General features: G+C 40.1%; 1 protein-coding gene across 1 annotated transcript in view; it reads right to left on the bottom strand.

Annotated features, from left to right (window-relative positions):
• The window catches only part of PHLPP1 (PH domain and leucine rich repeat protein phosphatase 1), a 136,187-nt gene that overhangs the window by 10,628 nt on the left and 103,851 nt on the right, over nt 1-21,708 (bottom strand). The window contains exons 10-15 of the mRNA XM_041427786.1: nt 20,234-20,294; nt 18,287-18,382; nt 14,348-14,503; nt 5,800-6,000; nt 4,634-4,796; nt 240-370 (exon numbers count right to left, since the gene is read on the bottom strand). Of these exons, the coding sequence (XP_041283720.1) occupies nt 240-370; nt 4,634-4,796; nt 5,800-6,000; nt 14,348-14,503; nt 18,287-18,382; nt 20,234-20,294 (808 nt within the window). The remainder of the gene's footprint in view (nt 1-239; nt 371-4,633; nt 4,797-5,799; nt 6,001-14,347; nt 14,504-18,286; nt 18,383-20,233; nt 20,295-21,708) is intronic.

Here is a 21,708-nt window from a genome sequence, read left to right on the forward strand (position 1 = left end):
CAGTGGTTACACCAGACTAGAAGACACCTCTAGCAGTTACAGCTGAAAGCAATTGCACCAAATTGGGTAAAATCATCCTCTTCAATGAAGCATCAATTTCACACCTATTCACTCTATCTGTTACTTTCTGATCCACTGGCAACAGGGAACCATACTCCTTAAAAGAGATTCCACTTCTGTGCAGAAGTTTTCACATCTAGAATTGTTCTGCTCCTTCTCCACTCCGTAAGGTAACTTACTTCAGAAGCTCTAGCGTTTTGTGATCCAGGGCTAATCTGGGATTTCCAGTCAGGTCCAGCTCCTGCAGTTTTGGAGGCAGGTTTTCAGGCAATGTGACTTCACTCAGTTCATTGCAGCTTAAGTCCACACACTGCAAAAAGAAAGCAGCCAAAAAAGCAAGAGAATTCAGCTGTTATCAGGATCACACAAATTTTGACTAAATGTGGTAATGCATGTTTCATGAACAATAAAGGCTGCAATCAAGACCTAAGACCATTCATTTAAGTAAGTGGTTCTTACAAAAGAAATTCTTACATGGCATTTAGCCATCTTGCCAGATGTCTGGGACACCTAGAAATATGTTCCTTCCATTTCTATCTCTAGTCAGGTGTCATCTTGTTACAAAGCCAGTAAGTTTGGTCTGGTCTTCACAGAGATAGTGGATTTTAAAAGTAATTAAGAAAAAATATTGTTAATGAAAACAGTCTCTTAATAGACAAAGGAAATGGAGGCAAGTACAGCTGGGGCTTCTAAGCCACTGGCATCAGGCTCTCAGCAATTCAGTATTTACTGAGGGATATTAAAATAAGCAGTGTTATTAATGTATGCAAAAGGGAGGAGTAGAGGGGGAAAATATCAGAGCAGTTTTAAACATGGTTTTAATTAGTGTCATCTTAGATGGATTTGTATTTAAATAGAAAATCAATAAAAAGAGTGAAGAAAAAAGTTTAAATATTTCAAAAATACAAAACAGCAAAGAAACTTGCAGGCTGTCTACCAGCTAAGCACAAATTAGCTAGAACAAGTGAACTATAATGATAAAGTCCCCAAACATTGCTTAAAGCTGCATATTCAAATGAAAGTCAATACACAGGGAGAAATAGGGCATATGAGAACAAAATCAAATCTCAAACTACTAGAAGGATGACTAGTGTAGTATGCTCCAAAAACTGAGGAAAAAAAAGTAATTCTGAGAGGATAGATCAGACTGGTATTTACAGAGGACAGAAGAACTATCTACAGTCTTTCTGAAAGGCCATTTTCTACTTTCAAGTTCCAAAAGTGAGAGACTTCAGAAACTTTAATAGAAGAGCTGAAAGGGGCAGAGTGAGACTTTTTCTAGCTGCACATTTTGACCATTATGTAATTTCCATCAATACAAGAGAGGCATTTTCATTTCTGTAGGTATATTCAAAGACATTGGCTCCTGAACTGGAAGCAGACATAAGATAACCTACTAAATCCTGGAAAAGAACAGTCTCCAAACATTTTATTAAAAAAGTGCAATGAAAATAAAAATTTCTGACCCAAATCTTGAATCCTAAGATTGTCTATTATGGAAGCTTTATTATCTATGAAGAACAAACTGCTGGCGTTATCTCAGCCTGATAAGGAAATCAAAGTTTAAATCAGTCATGCAAACAAAACAGTAGACAGCTTAGCAGCAGTTATTCCAGCGAGCTTTTTCCCTCTGCACAACTGCTTGCTGCTTCCAGAGAGCCAGTAATTACTTTGCAGATTAAGGAAGCTGCAAGCAGGCCTGGCTGTGTTCAACACCTCCATGCCATTACATATTTGATGGAAGAGCATGCTGGAGAGAGAAGTACAAATACCAGTAATTTCATTGCTCTCCTTAAATGCCCAGTGTGCCAATGTCAGTGACACTCTACAGCAGATCCCTTGGCCCCTAGGCACTAGTGAAAATGGTTTGTCAGGTTGGAGTTTCTTAGGTGTTGCTTGTACTCATTGAAGAACAGGCTAAGAGGGACTTGCTGTGTTAAATTTAGTCTTTGTTTTACTCCACAGGCAAGCAGGAAAGTTTCTTTCCTAACTTATCCCAATTTCCTCCTGTGTTATTTTAATGCAAGCTGGTTTTGCCCCACCCATGCAGCACCAGAAGAACAACTGCAACTGCACACAGGATTTTGCACTGGATGGGCCAGCTGGAAGACAGGGTTTAACAGGGAGCGTCTGCTTAGGCTGCTGCATTTAACAGCTTCATAACTGCTGTGTTCAAGGCTGGAAGGGACTTGGGTTATTTCCACTTGTTGCTGAAGGTGATCATACCAATATTATCCTATTTGGCTTTTTTTGTAAAGCAAGGAAATTGGAGTCACACGACAGCTGCAGGGAAGAGCCTGCTGGGGCACTGACTCAGGTGTGAGTGCTTCCAGCACTCGGCCATTCACAGAAGACATTTCAGTGCACAGGGCAAACCTAACTCTGACAGCATCTGTCATAAAAGACAATAAAACCCCTAAAAATGTATCGTGCAAGGTACTTCCAAGGTCTTCACCGGGGTCTTTAAAAGACAGGACAACACACAACTTCTGTAGCCCTGACTGTAGTGTGTAAAAAAGGCTTAGAGACAATTATATCTTTAAAATGACCTTGTGTCTGCAAGTCCTGGAGTTATTGCAATTGTAAAAGCATCATCATTTACCCTAGTCTTCCTTCTGAAATCATTTCAGATAGCATAGTAACCGCTGCTACTAACTGTTCCAGTGACACTGACACCAAAAACATAATACGTCAGCCTCTCAGGCTAATTAAATACAGAAGTAAAACAGCCATTACCTCAGGTAACAGAGTTTCCCCAAGAGTTTACAGTGAATGTCACTTCAGTTAAAATTAATCATCAAACGTGATATAATCACAGAGGTGACATTAGACTAGATGACTTGGTGCTTTGCTACAATCAAGTTTATTTCACCAAGTGATCAAATCCACAGTTAAAGAAATAAATTCTGCACTTCAGCATATTTTGAATGCCACCCCATATCTAAGAAGGAGCTCATGCACAGACAAGAAATGGATAAAGGCAGGCAGCACATGCTTAATCTCCAGACTGATAAATACCAACCCTGACCTAGAGAAATCACCCAAAGGCCAGAACTCCTATGTCTAACAGGGCACCTTCCCATCTGCCAACTGTATGAACTCATCTCACGTAAGTCAAAACAAGGCTTGAGTACTGACCACAAAGGTGGAGTCAAAGAACACTTTGCCCTCTTAGATTAAGCCACATGTTATCCCGGCATTCCCAAACCACTGAGTGACGTCCACATCTCTTTCTTCTGCTGAAGAGAACTAAACCATAGGGAACCAGCAGGAAGAAAATGCCAGCTCTTCCAAGAGTATTTTGCTGCTCAGTGTGGCCAAGCAGCACTTTAAATATGACACCTCTGTAAAGCATTCTGTTTTCCCCAAGATGCACAAACAAAAGGAAGGTTCCCTATCAGTACATTTACAATATTTTTTTTTGTCGTTAACACCACCCTCACATTTTTAAAGAAATGTTTACCATGCAGAGCCTCACTCCCCCACCCCAATTCTTCCTCTGAGAAAAAAGGCTTTACTTCTGATTGATTCTAAATGGCCCTCTGCTTCCTCTGGCCATTGTTCCAAAGAGGGAGGAGTATTCAAACCCACAAGTTTGTTTGAGATTTCCTGGCTGAAACCACAAAGCTCATCTTTACATATACTCGCTTGTCCAACAGAATTATTGCTCCTGCTGCTTTCCATGACCCCAGACACTGAGGCACACACAGCAGGCTGGGAACCTAGCCTTTTGACTTCACAAAGTGCCAGAAGGACACTTAAGTTGTTTTGAGACCCTGAATAGGTAATCAGTTCTCAGCCTCAGAGAAGGACAGATTTTTTCTGCTGTATCACAAGATTTGTATGCTGTGAGACAACAGTCTCCCAGCTCTGTCCAGCAGAAAGGGCACACAGTGCAAACTATTCTGCACTAGAGCCAGGTGAGAAGCAGGAACTCAGCTCACAAAGGGTAAGGAATAGCGTTCATAGTGTGGCCAAGCAAAGAACGCCTCCCTCAGAAAGAAGCATCGGAAAAAGTACAGAATTACTTCTGGAAACACAGACAGGAGACAGATTAGCTAATCTTCCTGTTGTGCAAAATCTGACTGCAATTAGGAAAATGAAAGTTGATTGCCTAAATACTCAAATCCTGCGTGTGCTCCCTGAATTTATCTCTGTCCCTGAGGTCTACCCTGCAGCTTCTGTAGTTTTTAAGATGCATTCTAAACCAAGTCCATTCCTACAGAATCAATCAATTGCCACGGCAGCAAGAGTTAATCACGCACAGCTCTTGCCAAATGTTTAAGTCGTATCAAAACAGACTGTCACAGGAAGACAATTAACACTTATCTGGCAGAAAAGATACAGTGCAAGCAAGGTAAGCGTAAAATCAGATTTTGAGGCTCCTCTTCCTTCCACTCTGAGACTGCACAGGGGCAAATATTTTGAATATGATTTCAGAGGAGAAAGCAGCTGTCAGATCCCCATACTCTCTGAGAATATACTAACCCATAGCAATGAGAGACCCGAGGGCAGAAAAGAATTGGTAAAACTGCATTACGCTTGCTCCTTCCAGAGCACATTCATTCCATACCTTTATTTCAGAAAGCTGCATGACTTCTGGGAAGACTTCAATGCAGTTGGAGTGAGCAATTACAGTATGCATACGTCTGCAGTTCATGATGGTTGTTGGAATGGCTTTCAGTTTGTTCCCACTAATATCGATTTCCTCCAACTCTTCCAGCTTGGCCATTTTGCTACGAAAACAAGAATTTGAGAATTTTTCTTCTAATAGATGCATACTTTATTTTGAAGTGGTGATAAGAGCAATGGTTTTGTTACTTTAAGAGAACAAAATTTTGTTCACAGCAGGGCCTGTCATCTCTCCTCATGTCAGATACTAACACAGTTGTGGAAAAAAATGTGTACTTCTTCTGTCAGTGTTTGTTAATGCTACCTTTCAAATTACTTTATTTTGCTTACATCCCCCCTACTCACCAGCTCACCTTCACTCTTTCCTCCTTTCTCCCCCTTTCTATCAACTCTAGTTTCTCACTACATCTCTCCACCTCACATTTTCCCCTCCTGCTTCTAGCACCCCACTCAGCCCTTCCTCTTAAATTCATCTCCTTCTCCTTGCTGTTGAAGCCCAGCTGCTCAGAATATCACACAAGGACAGAGATGTCTCTTCCATTATTTATTGGCATCTCTTTTTCAAGGTTGTACCCCATCAGTTTTACAGCACATCTTACACTTGAAAGATTTCTGATTAAAACAGAGTGAACTGAAAGCACAGAAATTGCTGCCAAGGCAGAATCTCCTTCTGGAGTCGAGAGGATTTTTCCCTAGTGGAGTTTAGTCCACTTCCAGAGGACATTTCCAGACGGCTGTGCTCACAAATCTCTTGTGAGGAGAAGCTCACCAGGTGTAAGCAAAGTTAGCAAGCCAGGGAGAACAGAAGACCTCCTTGCTTGACTTCCAAAAGCATAGAGTGACCATGCTGAATTAGTCCAGCTGAGAAGAGTTTCAAGCACCACAAAAACTCACCAAGTAACAAGCATCACTCGCTTGTCTGTACTGCTAGAGAGGGCAGCAATGTGCAAGAGGGTTCATAAGCGGGGGAATCCACCCACTGTAGTACCACTACACCCAAAATGCAGCCTCTGCCACCGCATTCCTGTGCAATTTGGTTCTCGCTGTGAAAATGCTGCACGATGCCCACCCACCCGTGGGCCAGAGGCAGTGAAACGAGTTCCTTACCTTGCAGGGAAGCTCTGTAGGCGATTGTAAGCCATGTGCAAGATTTTCAGGTGTGGGTGGCCTGTTAACAAGGGTACACATTTATCTGTGAGGTTGTTATTGGTCAAATACAACTCCTGCAAGATGCTATGGGTTTCTTCAGAAAGGGTGGCTGGAGGAAGCATTTCCAGTTTGTTGGCAGAGGCATTAAGAAATCTCAGGCTGCAAAGAAAAGTTACATAAGGGAGTTCAGTCAAACACTCGGCAGGTTTTGTCTAGAAATAGAAATAAAAATCACTATTTTTAAGAGTTAACTTAAGATAGTCATAAGGTAAAGGTCAAAAGCAATAAGTTCACAAAAGACCAAAAGTCTAGCATCACAGGAGCAAAACTTGTGATCATGTTTTTAATGGTCACATTTGTAAGAACTAAACATCAGCAAAAGGAGTACATCGAAGTGCCTCTATCCTGTTATCAAGAGCTCTGTATCTCCAATGTTACTACAGTTGTAGCTACAGGTAAGAGCAATAACAAACCAAATCATTTCCATACTCATTACACGCAAAAATGAGTTCCGTATTCATCATCAACGAACCATGAGAATTGCCTTTCAAATGACTAAACAAGTCAATGGTAAAAAAGCCAGACTATTTTTCAGTCTTGGTCTAAGTGCAGACAGTATTTTGTTTAAACATGCAGGCCTGAGAGCAACTGCAAAATATGAAAAGTCCTCTTTGAATATTTGGATGAAAAAAGATGCATCAATCACAACAAAAACCAAAACCTGAGACCAAACAGCAATTTATGCTTTCAACTTTAAAGAGAAACTGTGCTAGTAACAAATTAAACTTTAAAAATTACATCCTTGCTTGCTGATGTGTGCAGCAAGAGAGCCTTATCTCTGTGTAGGTTTTCTGAGTGCCCTTCCCCTGCTCCCCAACACAGCAAGAGCCCGTATTTTTGCAGTCCCGTCACAAGGGAAAACGACTCAAAGAGCACAGAAACTGAGCTATTCTTTCTGTCCTAAAGGCCTATTCCAGGATGGAAATAATACCTGCTGAGGTACAGGCACTGCCCATTCCTGCCAGCAAAGTTCTGTGGGCAGAGGATTCATGTTTGTTAGGGGAGTACGGTGGTCACAGCAGCACTGTAGGTATCTTGATGGCTAGATCTCTCACCAGCAATTCCAAACAAATGGGAAAGTAAGACTATTTATCCTTTAGTAACCAATTCTGGCATGACTATGCCTTTTCAACAGCTATGGGACCTCTCTTCTTTCCTTCTGTTTTCAGAAAAGGCTGCCTTGGAGCAATGCAGAAGGAAGTGTGGGCTTTCCAGTCTGCAGCGACTGCGTTCAGACCAGGCTGTCCTGCTCCTACCAACTAATGGGAACAGGCAGCTGCAGAGAGCAAGGCTGCATTCAAGAAAAAAAGACTCATAAAATGTGCTGTCTCAAGCCTGTAAAGCCCACTGATCAGGACACAAAAGGTAGGTGCGTTCCTGTCATCGATTTTAAGAGAAAGTGATAAAATATTGATGGCTGCTCCCATGCACGCAGGAGTCCACACTGACCTTTAAGGTCTATTAATGAATGAAGTGGATTTGCAGGAGTAGCAGCTGGTTCAAACTTGCTCAGCAGTAAATAAGGGTCAGGCATGCTACAGGAGTCACGTGGAATGCCAAAGGATTTTTAAAAACCCACTATTTCCATCAGGAGCAAAAGCTTCTCAGCACTGCACAGAACTGAAACCAGGTTAGCTGTTTTACACAGACAGAGGAATCCACTTCAGAGAAACACAGTTTAATCCTCAGGCTCATTCATTATTCACAAGGATGCTAAAAATCCAGAGGAGGAAGGGAGGAGAGGAAGGATTAGTACAGAGAAGGAAGTAAGATGCTGAAAGGGGTTTTTAATTTATTTATTTATTCTAAAATGATGCTCAATTTCACCCTTTAGCTACAAACTAAAAATATACTAAGCTCATTCAAGGCTGTATCATTAAACCAAAGCGTACCACATCAACAGATCCTGTGCTTAATTAAACAGCAGCAAGTACAGCTATTACTAAAGTACAGACAGTTACTACTCAGGCAACTTCAATCAAACATGCATGGGAGTCTTCCCTCTCCACAAGATAAAGGCACTTTGATTAACATTAAAGCCACAGAATTTTTTGTACCATTCATAGTACAAAATGGTCATCTTCAGCTCAAGCTGGAAAGGCTTAAGAAACAATTAGGTTTAAGGCTGCTGGAAAAAAGTGAGTTGTCACAGGAAAGATGGGGATAAGAGGTGACAGCAAAACACACCCTGAGAAAGGTGTGTTCTGAAGAAGAACCTCTATCTTAGTTTTGCTCTTGCAAACTGCATAAGAACAACGTGCAATGTTGCACAGGTACCAGCAGCCAAAGAGGTGATTTAGAGAACATCATAGCCCATGGCTGTGAAGTCTGGTCAACAACAGCTAGCCCAAAGTACAACTAAAAGCTTCAGTTAAGAAAAGGTACATTACTCTGATACAGCTACTACACTAATACAGTGTACTATACTGTAGCCATTTTAGACTCAAAGAAAAAATTAATCACTCTTCTGTTTCTAATAAACTTTCAGCATTGGTGAAATGTAACAAGATATTTCAATTTGTTCCCTCACTGGTAATAAAAGTGAGTGGAATCTGTTTGTTCTTGTCAGAAATAACTTTTGATGTATGTATTTTCTAATGGGGAAGGGAGAGAGGAGAGTTGATGCTCTGCACACACATACCATTCCCCTCAACCTGATCTTTTGCTAAATCTTCGAGGGAGTGATACAGTGACACTGGCAAAAAATCCCCATCATCCTAATCTACAGGCTACTGCCTTGTGAACAAAGTTTAGGTGACTAGCAAAAGTCTTGCCAACAGCTTAGAACAGGAACCCTGAGGTAGCAGAGTGTCTCACCTTAAACAACTGACAGTCAGGGTCAGAATAGTCACATACTCATCTCTGTCTCCAGATGACATAATTAGAATTAAATCAGCTTTTGGAAATTAGTGTGTTGCTTGCTTGCATGTTTTTAGGCCAGTTGTTACATTAAAATGGCAAAAACCATTCTGACATCATAATTCTTTCAAGATATTGTCTAGATTTAAAAATAAAAATGAAATAAAATAAAATAGTGACACTATTCTTTGGGTAGAGAACAGAATGAATCATCAGATTGCTAGTACTAAAGATTTATCAATTCTGTACTATAATTTTATGTTAAAAACAAACAAAAAGAAAAACCAACCTAAAGCAACCCCAGAACAAAAACCCAACAACCAAAAAAAACCAGCAAAACCTAAAACTGTAGTTGCCCGTCAGGTTTTCCCTCACACTGATTTAACACAGGAGTCCTCCTCCAACTTATTTCCACTTCCCCATTTCTTCATCCTTGTGCAATGTGCCAGCTGCTACCTTAGAAGGCACATCTTATAAATGCCCTCCAGACGAGTGGAGATTTACTTGGAAACAACTGTTCCCATCTCTCTTGTGCATGAACTTAAACTGATTCATGTTCCTTGAAGATTTCCCACTCATTCTGCTTATCAGATGGAAGCAGAATGTCAAGTATTAAAGCTCAGTCCAAAATTAATTGTTTCCCCTTTCCAATTCCACCCACACACTATACCACAAGCTCATGAAAAAACTACAGCATCACTACAAAGACCTGGATTCAGCAGCCTGTGCACATACCAGAGCACAATACAGCCAGGAAAGCATGAATTAACAAGCACTAAAAGAGTGTAGCAGATGAAGAAAGAAATGAAAGTGCTGGCAGGGAGATGTCTGAATTCTTCAGCTTGGACAAGGTGAATAGTCTCCTCTGGCAAAATAACATAAACAGTGATCTCTGGCTGGAATAAGTCACCTTTGGTTTTTTGGGGTATTAAGTCATTTGCTGGACTTAACTTTTCCAAAAGACAAAAATAAGAAAAAGGACTGTCCCAAAGAACAGGCTAGAAACGAGGGCATGGATTTAATTCAACTAAAACCACCTAATATGCAGTCATATCCATTCCCTGTTCATACCCAGAAGATTCCACCTCAATCTGAGCTTCTAAAAGCAGAGGAAGAATATCTTCTATATAAAGCTGCAAAAGGTTTGAACTTTGCCTACCAATGCCTACCTCTAGCACACACAAAAGCTGAATAGAGACAATCGGGAGAACACAGCTCTGAATTCCTCACCATTTTCTGAGGCAATTTGACAAACTTGCCTTGCTGGGCAAGACACAGCCATCACTGAAAAAAAAAATAAGTTCTCAAAAAAGCTCAGGAATGTTTGACACTAAAAAGAGGAAGACAGACAACGGCATTCTTTGGTGAAGCAGCAACAAATCAAAACCACTGTGTTTAGCTTGAAAGTACTGATAAGAGTTGGAAAAAACACTGCAGTTACAAAAAGAAAATATGCAGAGAAATCAAGATCTCCAGTTTGGCCAATGCCCCAAGATCTCCACCAGTACAGAGCAATCAAAATACAAAATTTCTTCTTCAGTATCTTCTGCAGAGACATGCCCTCAATTTCTGATTGCCTGAGACTAAAATAATTTATGAATGTGGTAGCAGGTGTGTGAAGAAGAATCCTGTAAGCTAAGCATGTCTGGGAGGGAAAAGAGAGAGAGGAAAAAATCAAAGCTGTTCTGCCAGCCTGTGCAGAAGGGACTATTTCTTCTTTAAAAAATAAATAAAATAAATTAAAAGATGGAAACATTCAAGTGAATCCCCTTCCTGCTGATGGACTGCCAGAAAAACCACTGCACTGCTGCTCTCTGTCAGCTCTTGCTCTCTAACCCATCTTTAGCTATTTTATAAACGGATTTCCCCAGTTTCTAAAGTACCTGCTTGCAATCCTTAACCTAGCATTCAAAGAGACAAATGCAGCTAAGCATTTCTGCAACACAAGCATGTGCATCTAACACTCAAACAGCACTTGGCATTCATTTGACTTGGTTTCCTCTCTCACACTCCCCCTGCATCCAGGAGAGGACTGAATCCTTGCATCACAAAGAAGCAGCCACAGTGGGTGGAAATGGCAAATATCAAATGAGAGAAAATTTAACTGGGTCACCTTCCAGAACTCCAGCAAAAGCCAAATCCACCAAAACAAATAAAACAAATTCAAAACAAACAGAAAATCAAATGAGGTAGGAACAGCTGAACAAAGCTGAAAACAAAAATTCTGCAGACAGAGTCTAGACAAGCTCTGAATAGCTGACATTGGCTTAACAAGTACAGCTGGCCACTACCAGACACTGCAAAACAAAGCCCAAGGTTTAAGCTGTGCACATCACAGCTACAAATCTTCACCACACAAATGCTTTAAGAAGTCTGATGGCTGTTTTAAGGGTTGACATGAAAGCATTCATTCTAACTGGAAAGGAGCTTAGGCAAGAGACAAACCCTTGCCCATCTTCCCACTGTGCTTCCCCATTTTTAACCCTGCCCTGACCACTGTCTCTGTCTTTCTACTGTGCCCAGCTAAGTCTCTTGAAGACTCATTCATCTCAGCTGGAGAGCACTTGGTGCAACAGTTTCCATGCCATTTGCCTGCAAGCTGCTCAAGGAAGGCAGGAAACGTCTGTATGAGAATTGGACAGCGGAAAAGGCATCACCAGAGATGCAGCAGAGGATAGAAATGAACGGCTTCAGGAATGCAGGTGCACAAAGAAAGGTTCAGGACTCAGTTTGGGAGTTTTCCCCATCAGCTGCAGCACTTGCATGAATTCTCTGTTTTTCCAGCATATGGTAATGAGAAATGAAGAGACTATCTGGCTGCCTCCACAGCATGATCTTGCCAAGAAAATCCCCACCCCACAAGAGAAATCCTTGCTAACATGATCAAGATGTGCATACTTTCAGTGCAATAAACAGAACCAAGTTCTATCTCGGTCAGAGAGATGTGTCATAGGCTAGTCCTCAATTTCTCCTTGACTAACAGTTTAAAATAGAAAATTAATTAAAAAGCAGACCAACAAAATATCCCTAATTATATTCTTCAGCAGAAAACTACCCCATTTAATTGTTTTCTGAACGATTAAGGCAAAAAAATCAATGTTTATAGATTCTTCTATGAAGAGAACTGAGGTTTTTCAGTATTTGGGGTTTGGTTGTTGTTTTGTTGGGGTTTTTTTTGGTGAAAGCAGTATTCTCTCTTTGTGCGCCAGTGCACTGATTTCCTTTCCTTCCTTAGATGTTCTAGATGTCAAAGCCCACCAGTGCTTGTGCTAAAGTTTGCCCAAGGCACTTCACACCCACTTTGTCAAATATTCAGGATTGAGAAAGAGAAAGCGTTTATAATTCAGAGCATGAGACTTCATATCCAGACAAGATATCATCTGTCAGTTGCACAGACCCGAGTACCTTTCAAAAAAGCCAAACCAAAACAAACTCAAATCTTTTTAAGGCTGCAAAAGGCAAGTCATTTTATGCAGAGATAAAGGTACTATAAGGTAAAGTGATTTGTCCAATGTTACATGCTGGGTAGAGACCGTGGCACACTACTCGGGAGAACCAGTTCTCTTGGCACGTCTGGCAGTACAGATTGTGCTTCCCAGGGAATGCTTGGAGAAGAGAAGTATTTTACCTTATTAAAAGCAAAACAATCTCCTGAATGCCTTTCCAGACACGTTCCTGTTGACATTTAGCTGCTGATAGATGCAACCATTTGAAAACAAAAGGAAATAAGTTTTATGTAGGAAATCCCAAACTAAAAACTCTGACGTTGCACACTAATATATTAACCTGTACTGCTGTTTTCCTTCAGAGTTCTCACTTTTGCAGCAGTCATAGGAAAACCAGCATGGACAAGTCATACCATCTTAAACCAAGTTAAAGGGTAGGGATCGACAGGGAAAACACTACCCATGCCAACCTGGGTTGGGTATCTACTTCTACTATCATCACAGGCAAGGGAGGCTGCACTGGTGATGAGATGTCAGAAAAGCTCTGTTTATCTCCTGTGATGGTGCATGACTTTGTTAAGACCTATGAAAACACCAGCCCTATACTGCTCAAAAACTGCAGAGGGGAAAAAAATTCCCCAAGCCTGAATCAGCCACTTAACACTGTTATTCAAAGTATTCTTTAATTCTATCTCTTCTCAGCATATTCCTAGTAAACTTCTGGGAATCAATCCCCAGTCCAGGTTTTAGCTTTGTAGTTTTTCATTTTGGCATCACAAAAAACTAAGAAACAAACAAACCAAAAACAAACAAAAATGAACAACTAAAAAAGAAAAAAAAAAACCAACCAAACAAAAAAACACAACCAAAAAAAACCCCAACCCTGCCCTGCCTACAGATGAGCTGCAGTACAAAACAATCAGGTTCTCTGCCAAAATGGTGGCACACTACATCCCAGTGTACCTACAACCTCTTTTTAATACAAATTTTTCAAAATTATTTCTCTCATTGCTTTCAAAATACCAGGAGCTCTCTGAAAATAACTCAAAGGTTTCTTTTCTTTCCAAGTTAACACATTCAACAGTTAAAGAGTTTATTTAAAAAGCTCAACCACCAATCTAATTCTCCAAGTCAATTCCAGGAAATTTAACCAGATGCTCATGACAGAACTAACAACAGTATAAAAGGAGGGGTTTTGCAATACTCTTAATTAGGAAAGGATCTCTGCCAGCAAGATCACCACCTCTTTTGCTTCTGCATCTCTCAAGATAGCCAGGAGCTTTACATTCCTTTTGTCACAACTAGGATCAGAAATAAACACCCCCCCCCACCCCCAGCACACAATCTCACTGTCTGTTAAATTATGCATACACTGAGCACTCAGAAATCCGATGACTATATGTGGAAGTGAAGAAGTGCAAGGAATGCTGACACCAAGTGGGGCCAGCCCATCCACCATTCCCAGATGATGCTACCAACCTCCTATACTTCAATCACAGTCACTTGAAGGATATGTTCATATTCAGAAAAAAAAACAAAAAAAACCCCAAAACCTTTTAGAGTCTGATACTAAATAAATAGCAACATGAAAATAAAAATAAGCATCCAGAAAGCAGATCAAGTGGTGACACTAGCTAAATTAGTGACAAACATTTAAAAAGCATAGAAAAAAAATCAAAAAGTAGGGACAGGGGAATAACTGAATTATTCTGACAGCCTGATGCATAGATTTTGTTTTGTTTGACAGGTATAAATAAATTCTAGCCTCTGACTGAAGGGGGGAAAAAAGCTTTCACACTTCATCAAACAAGCCTAAGAAATATGTATTTAAAGAAACTGCCACTAAATCGTTTCAGTATATGTAGTAGAAAATAGCATGTGCTTAACTCTACAGCTAGATTTCAAGAAGTAGGTGTTCAGCAGGAGCTTGGTGGGAAAAAAGAAGCAACCATATAAGGAAACAAAACCAGAATAAACAGAATGTGCTCTGGTGAGTTGGGCAGACATCTGTTCTTACCACACAAGGCTTGGCAACTTTCAAATTAGAGGAACCTCAGATTACCCTCTGAACCAGGAAGTAACAGGCCAAGCAAGGTTCATCATATGCAAGTCAAAAGGATCAAATTTATTTATAATTTTACCTGTCTGCTTTCAAAAGCAGGTTGGATGGCAGTTCCAGGAGCTGGTTGTGCTGCACGTCCAGGACCTCCACCTGCATTCGCTCGAGCCGATCTGGGAGCCTTCCCAACATGTTGTGTCCTGCCAGCAGCTTCCGCAAGCTACTATTGTAAAACAACCTTAAGAGAAATAAAAAACACCAAAAATGAGAAAAATTTAAACTGAAGAGTTCCTCTGATAATTTAAATATGGTATCATGGTTCATTATAAGAAAGTGATTCAGCCAACTGATTAGCAGACGTGGTATTAATTACGCACAGATCCAAGAATGTCTTCCCACTCTACACCAACTTCTTCAAAAGGTTTTCAGAGACAAGGAAGGAGGTTCACAGATGACTCAGGAGTGAAAGTAGTGACAAAGGGTTATTTTATGGCACTGTATAAAACATGAATACAGAAGCACAACAGTGAAGGAGGCAATTGCTAACAAAGACTGCAGAAATCTGCACATGTGGGATCCCCCATGCAAGCACTTCAGAAGTGGGGGTGAAATCACTAGTCACCCCACAAGCTTTATAGTGCTCTACTCATCATGTGCTGACTCATAATCCAATGCAATTCCCCACCCCCACAATTTTTCTTTTCTGTTAATACCAGACTTACATAAAGCCTCCTTTCCAGTTCTACAGCAAATGAAATTAATCTAATCGGCTTTACTTTCTTGAGTTTTTACAACCAATAGATGATCTGGAGTCCCACCCCCCTGCTCCATTTTTTGTGGGGCTAGAGAGAAGGAGAAGGGAGAAGAGGGCAACATAAAGAGAAAAATAGCTGTTCTGATCAAAACATATAGCTAAGTTCACAGGATAAACAAAGGAATGCAGGTACGCACCTAAAGAAACCAAAAACAGAGCAACTCTCAATTTTGAACAGAAACCACTTTCAGCAAATTAAGACAAAAAGATTATTCTTCATCTGCCACATGTCTTACATTTGTCTTACATGCCTGCTACTGTACTATTTAATCTGGAGAGCCCATGCAACATGCTGACCTGCTTCAACCAAATACTCTCAAATTATTCAGCATTAAAGCAAGAATCTTCTTCCCTCTGTCACAATGACCCAAATACACATAACGAGCCTCCCACCCCCTTCCCTACAATGCATCAGGTCATGGGATTATTGTGCCAAAATCATCAATCAAGCACGTTGAGTATTTTCCCCTTGACAGATACCGTCACTCTCAGTATCTGCATGCCAGTGTTAGCAGTTATCTCACTTGGCTGGATTGTCTGAGTTATGACCATGGATACAAGTCAACAGCCAGCCCTATCATTCCAGAAGGCTCAACACGGGGTGAAAAGACTTAACAAAGTGATAAGCCTATCTATTATGTATTCATTATTTAACCATTTTTGGTTTGCTCTATTTTTACTTGAAAATCTCTCAGTTATGGATTTGCCTTTGTACTCTATTTTTTGAGACTGGTTAATACTGTCAACACCAAATATCAGGGTAGAAAACAGAACTGGCTGACAGCAAAAAAAAAAAAAAATTTCCTTGGAGTTTTTTTGGGGATGGTTGGGGGCAGCACCATTTTAAAATTTTTTAAAAAGCTAAAATCATGCCAAAATCCTCAGAGATTTTCTCTTTCCATAATTCAGAAGAACTTAGTAAAACTTTGGGGGATTTTTTTTTTAATTTGTTTTCTCTTAATTTTTTAAGTCACACAAGCACTGAAGGACCTGGGGTGGCTGAAAAGAGGTTGAAGAGTATTTAACTAAACAAGCTCCTGATGAGCCTGGGATGCTTAGTACTCAAGCTGGGTGGGGAACCAGGATGCTGGGACTGCTCTTCCATATGGGCAGCTTTCCCACTTGCTCAATTCCCACTGGAAGTTTTTGTGAAATCAATAAATTCTAAGGACAAGCACATCATTCATCATCAGCATCTTCTCAGAAAACACGGCTTGGTGTAAGCATTCTACCACCTCCTTTACTGAGCAACTCTTCAAGAGAACACAATGCTGAATACAGATAGATCTTCTTTAAAAAACAGACAAAAAGGAACAAAAACAAATATAAACATCTATTCTGATGGCAACAAGATCATTTTGGCAACTCCTAATTGAAGCATTTCCTTTCTCTTTTGCAGTACGATTTTTATGATTTTGTCCTGCATAGCTAAGACCGAGTACCCTTTTTTGCTATTTTTCAGTACTTTTAAAACTAAAACAGTTGCATTACAGTCCAGTCCATTTTCCCTTTTCCCTTAATTGAGACAAATGCTAGTACAGAAACCTCTATCTCAAACTGCTTCAACTCTTTGTCTTCAAGGACTATTTTTCTGTTTCAAGAGGCAAACACACAGCATCAAGTGTAGTTTGTTTAGATCAGATGCAATATTCACCCCACCAGGAATATGCTGGTCACTCAAGGGTTGAACATTTGTGTTTACGTGTCACAAGCAGCCTCCTAGGAGAGCCCTGCTGATTCACTTCACAGGTTTTCAGAATGCAATTCTACGTAGAAGAAGTAAAGAGCAGAGCACCTGAACTCACTCATTCAGTTTTTACTTGCATTTACTTCACACTTCAGCATGTTAAGCTATTTGCATTTGAGTCCAGACTCAAATTTCCCCTGAAGTTTAACAGATATTCAAAGCCTGCCTTTTGAATGGAACAGGACCTAAAACTGAGCTGACTTATTAGGAGCTAAGCTATCTAGACATATACTACAAAGAAGAACTTTCAAAGATAAGCTATTTCCTGGGGTTAATGATAAGATGGCAGGAGAGACAAGTGGGATGTTGACTGTACCTAATTTCAGCTAATCATTAATCTCCCAGAGATATCCGGTATGCCTTGAAAGTCCTGGCTGTTATGAAGTGCAAATGAAAGAAAAATGAACTTTTACACCCCCACCTTCTGAGCTGGCACAGCTTCATTTTTTGTGTGTGTGCACATGAAAAAACAGAGGGATTAATGGTCTGCACATCAGCCTGCTAGTTTGCTTGGTAAATCTCCTCACATCCTCTTCTGCCCATATTTTTGAAATCTATTCTTTTCCCATTTCTGATGCTGAAATGGACAAGTTTACACCATCTTACACATCCACCTAAAAACTATCATTCTTGGTTTCTGATGCTTTTCTGTGCTATACAGCTCCTTAAGGAAAATATTTGTACTTGACAGTCATTGTGAGTCCCTTCCAACTCAGCTTATTCTGTGATTTAGTAGCTCATGGTACATCATCATCTTACACAACATCTCTTTCAAAGTGTACAGAACAACCTAAAATGACAGTGCTTTTCCAGTGAAGGCAGGAATTTAAAAATGCCCAACATCACCACCTAAACAGTATAACCCACCTGGAACAGACAGCTCTCTCCAGAACAAATAATAGCAAGACTCATTTATTATTTAAACTCAACTCCTATTTTGCTTCCTCTTGACTTCTTTTCTAAGATTTATATTTATCTATTTTAAGTTTAGACTTCTGGAAAAGAGATCATCTTGGTAGTGAAGGCAATTGCTCTTGCTGGAGTTTATTTGCTTGATGAGGCTTTCCCTTCTTTAAACCCTTTTTCACTCAAACAGGGCTGTGAACTGGAGTCTCCAAGCATCACTGAATCTAAATTACAAGTGCTGGATTTCTAAAGTGTCATGTAAAGTTATGGCTGTAAATATTTAATATTCAGTGTTAAAAATGAAGTGCTTTCCTGCCTGAACAGCCACATGAACAGCTTCAAAGTTCAAAGGCACTACCTTCCCTGCATGAAAATAAAAGAAGAAAGGCTAGGTGGAAGCTCGAGGCATGATGACACCCCACAAGGTAAAAATAAAATCAAACAAAAGATAAAACAGCCCTGACAGTCACTGGAACAAGCTAAACACTGAGTCAGCAATTATTTTTGAATTGTTTATCCTGTTCTCCATTGTGGAGCTGGTCTGCAAGACTTACCGGGCAGGCAGCTCATGTATCTGATTGTGGCCAACATCCAACACTTCCAGTTTCCTACTGTCACACACCCACTCAGGCAGGTTTTCCAGGTGATTTCTATGAATAAAGAACACAAAAAGGTCTAACTAAATTATAATTGAGATGTAAAGGCTATTAAGAACACAGCCTCAAGAGAGATACAGATACCTGCAGGAAACAAATCTGCTACATAGCGTGTTGCCTGTGAGATTTTATCATGCGTCCTTCTGCAAGTGCAGTCAGGTCCTGAGTAAGGGGGCAAGAAAGCTAACAGTGCTATCTGCCTACATATGCAGTCACTAAGAAAATGGAAAAAAAACTGCTTCCAAATTACCAGAGGAGTATTAAGAGTATCAGGGTACCAAAGCTGAAATATCTCCATGGAGAAGAAAATTTCTGAGATGCTACTCAGAAGATATTCACACCTTACACAGCTGAAATATCTCCTCAATCTCTCAAATACACTGAAATCCACTCTACCATTTTGCTACCTCACTGAACAGAGCAAATTTTTTTGCGCATATCTTTCAAGCCAACTGTTTTGCTTTTCTTGCATTTATCTTCACAGAAACTGACCCTTCTGGAAACTAACGTCTTGGAGGCAAGGTTTTCCAAATACTGCACCAAAAACATGCAAATAGGCACTATGGGGCACTCCTGCATCCTGCCTTAGAGAAAAAAATTAGCAGCACAAGATACATGGAGGAGATTGTGTGCAAATGCACACAATTCACATAATGACTACTTGAGTCAGAATACACAGATGCAAACTGGGCATCAAATAATAGTCAGACACTCGCAGACCTGAAGTTCAGGAATAGGATGCTTATGAACCATGACTATAAATCAATCATGTACTCATATCATTTAGTTTATTCCTGCAATAATCCTAAATCAAACAATGGCAAACCAACCCCTCTTATCAGATAGCTTCCTTTCTGGTCTCAAATGTATTTCCCAAATTCCAAGAGAGCCAAAAAGCTAAGGACACCCTACCCATTTAGTTACAATGCCATCACTGCAATGAAGTACAAAAAGAGTTTTGTGATCAAAATCATGCATTCTGCACCGATTTAATTACCAAATAAATGGAGGACACAGCTTTTCCAAGATCGCTCTTCAACAAATCCCTCATTCAGTCACACCAGTGTGTTACATTTAGGACAATGAGAGTAACTCAGGGCTGATCAAACTTCTGAGTTGATGGCCGCTAGCCCAGGTAGCTCACTAATTGTTATGATCACCCTCAACACCTTGAGTGCTTTACACAGGTTTTTAATGAATGAGATTATCACTTTAAATGCAGGTGAGTAATTTCTTAAGTAAGACAGCCATTAGGCACGTGTATAAATGTTTTCCTGATTCATTCCTGGAACTGTAAAACAAACTAAAACACCTCCTTTTCCATTTCTTCCCTTATCCCACCTCCCTCATTAAGGTGAAATTTATGTATGCATTGAAATGGCAACTGTAGACATCCCTGCAGCAGCCGGGGCTGCAGAGAACTACGAGGAGCTGCAGAAGCTGCCAAGCTGATGAGTAAACTATCAAACCATCACCTACGCTGGGCTTACGGTGCAGACACATCCAGAAAGTAACTACCAAACAAGCCTCATATTGGTGTGCATTTGAATCATCATGTTCTAACTCCGTAAGACAGAAAATCTTTAAATCATGGAAACTCTTTAACTATAAAGAAATACAAATTCTGATTTGCGCAGTAATAAAAAAAGTAAACCTATAAAAAGAAAATGGGAAAGAACTGACCAGCAGGAAAAAAGCATCCTCTAACTCTGAAAATTAGTCTTTTCTTATACCAAGGTCCAATTCCTACCCCCATTCCCACTTAGCAAGATGACAGTGAATGTCATTGTTCCGTAAGTCTCTTTGATTTATATTTCACAGGTCCAAGAAAAAACATACTCTTACCTAGAAATATCCATGTAAGTCAGGCAATTAGGAACTGGATACACATCAAGGTGAACAAGTTCTAGGGGAAAAAACATATAACATGAAAAGTGGTGATGAAGATTTGCACTTAAGTTACTGTTCCAGAAGAACTATTTTAAGAGCTAACACCCAGAGATTTCAGACCGTATCAATAACCTAAAAAATTTCTGAAGATACGGACCTTTGTGAACCCCTTGTGAGCTCTGTTTCTTTATTATGTTTTAGTACATTTGCTATGTTACATTGTGCTTGCTATGACTGACACTGCATAACTGATCATGGATGACAAAATGGAGGACTTTGAAAGTTCCACGGCAAATTCTCATTTCTTCCATTTTTGTCACAAGAGCTGTAATTTCACCTCCGCCGCCCTCTGCCCAGAAGAGTCAGTCACAAAACTGCTCTACTTTTTTCTCACTGGTCACTTGAGATATAAGCATGGGAAGGGAACCTCCCCACTCTGGAACAGCAAGTTACAGAATACCAGAATCCTTTAGGTGACGGCAAGATCCAGAGTATTTGTCAACACATTACATAAGCTTTGGCATGCCTGTGGAGCTCCCAGTTGCAGGCAGCCTTACAGATCTTTCATAACACAACTACAGCTAGTAATGTTATTATTGAAGCAATCAAAATATAGTCTATATCCTAAGGTTTCAGGTAGCTAGTGCTTAGTGTTAAGTTTAAAAAAAACCAAAACCCAAGCAGACATTTATTTCAGCTTACAGAAAAATCAACTACAGTGCAACTGTAACAAGTAGTTTCTTTGGAAAATGAGATGAAAACAAGGTGGCCGAGGGTAATGAGAGGACAAGCCAGGAGGAACAGCAAGAGCAAATAGGCAGCTGGTTGCAAGACATGGGTTGACTTGGATTCTCAGCCCACATTGAACAGCACATGCTCAGATTATGTTAACTTTTCTCAGCTACAAAGATCCTGGCATGAATACTTAATGAAAGCGCAGGCTTAGATACTGCTAAGATGACAGCCTTTTAAAGGCAGTTCAGACTGCTCATCAAATGCACAGTTCTCCTACTTTGCATTTTCTTTATTCCACACTGAACTACTCTAAATGATAAAAAAATGTGGTGCAAACTGAGTATTTTAAGTAATAGCAGTTTCCAGAGACAGATCAAACAGATCCTGTTCATGAAACACAGAGACACAGTTATGCAACTGAAGAAGGCTGCATTATTTTTATTATCAAATATAGCAAATGAAGTTACCATTATAAATTTCATAGCCTTCTGGACAGGCTAAGCAGCTAGAGGGAGGAGCAAAAATTTACAGTTTTGGTTTGTCTCCCAAATGGTCACTTGTTCAAACTTTCTCAGTGCAGGGAAAAGCAGTAAATTCCTTACTGGTTTTAGTACAGCAACACATCAATGCAACCAAAACAAGTGACAAATTCGAGTACCCTCCCTACTGACATAGAGAACAATTTCTAAGATTTT

This window comes from Onychostruthus taczanowskii, unplaced genomic scaffold (genome assembly GCF_017590055.1).
Source record: "Onychostruthus taczanowskii isolate IOZ18803 unplaced genomic scaffold, ASM1759005v1 scaffold119, whole genome shotgun sequence".
NCBI classification, from domain to species: domain Eukaryota; kingdom Metazoa; phylum Chordata; class Aves; order Passeriformes; family Passeridae; genus Onychostruthus; species Onychostruthus taczanowskii.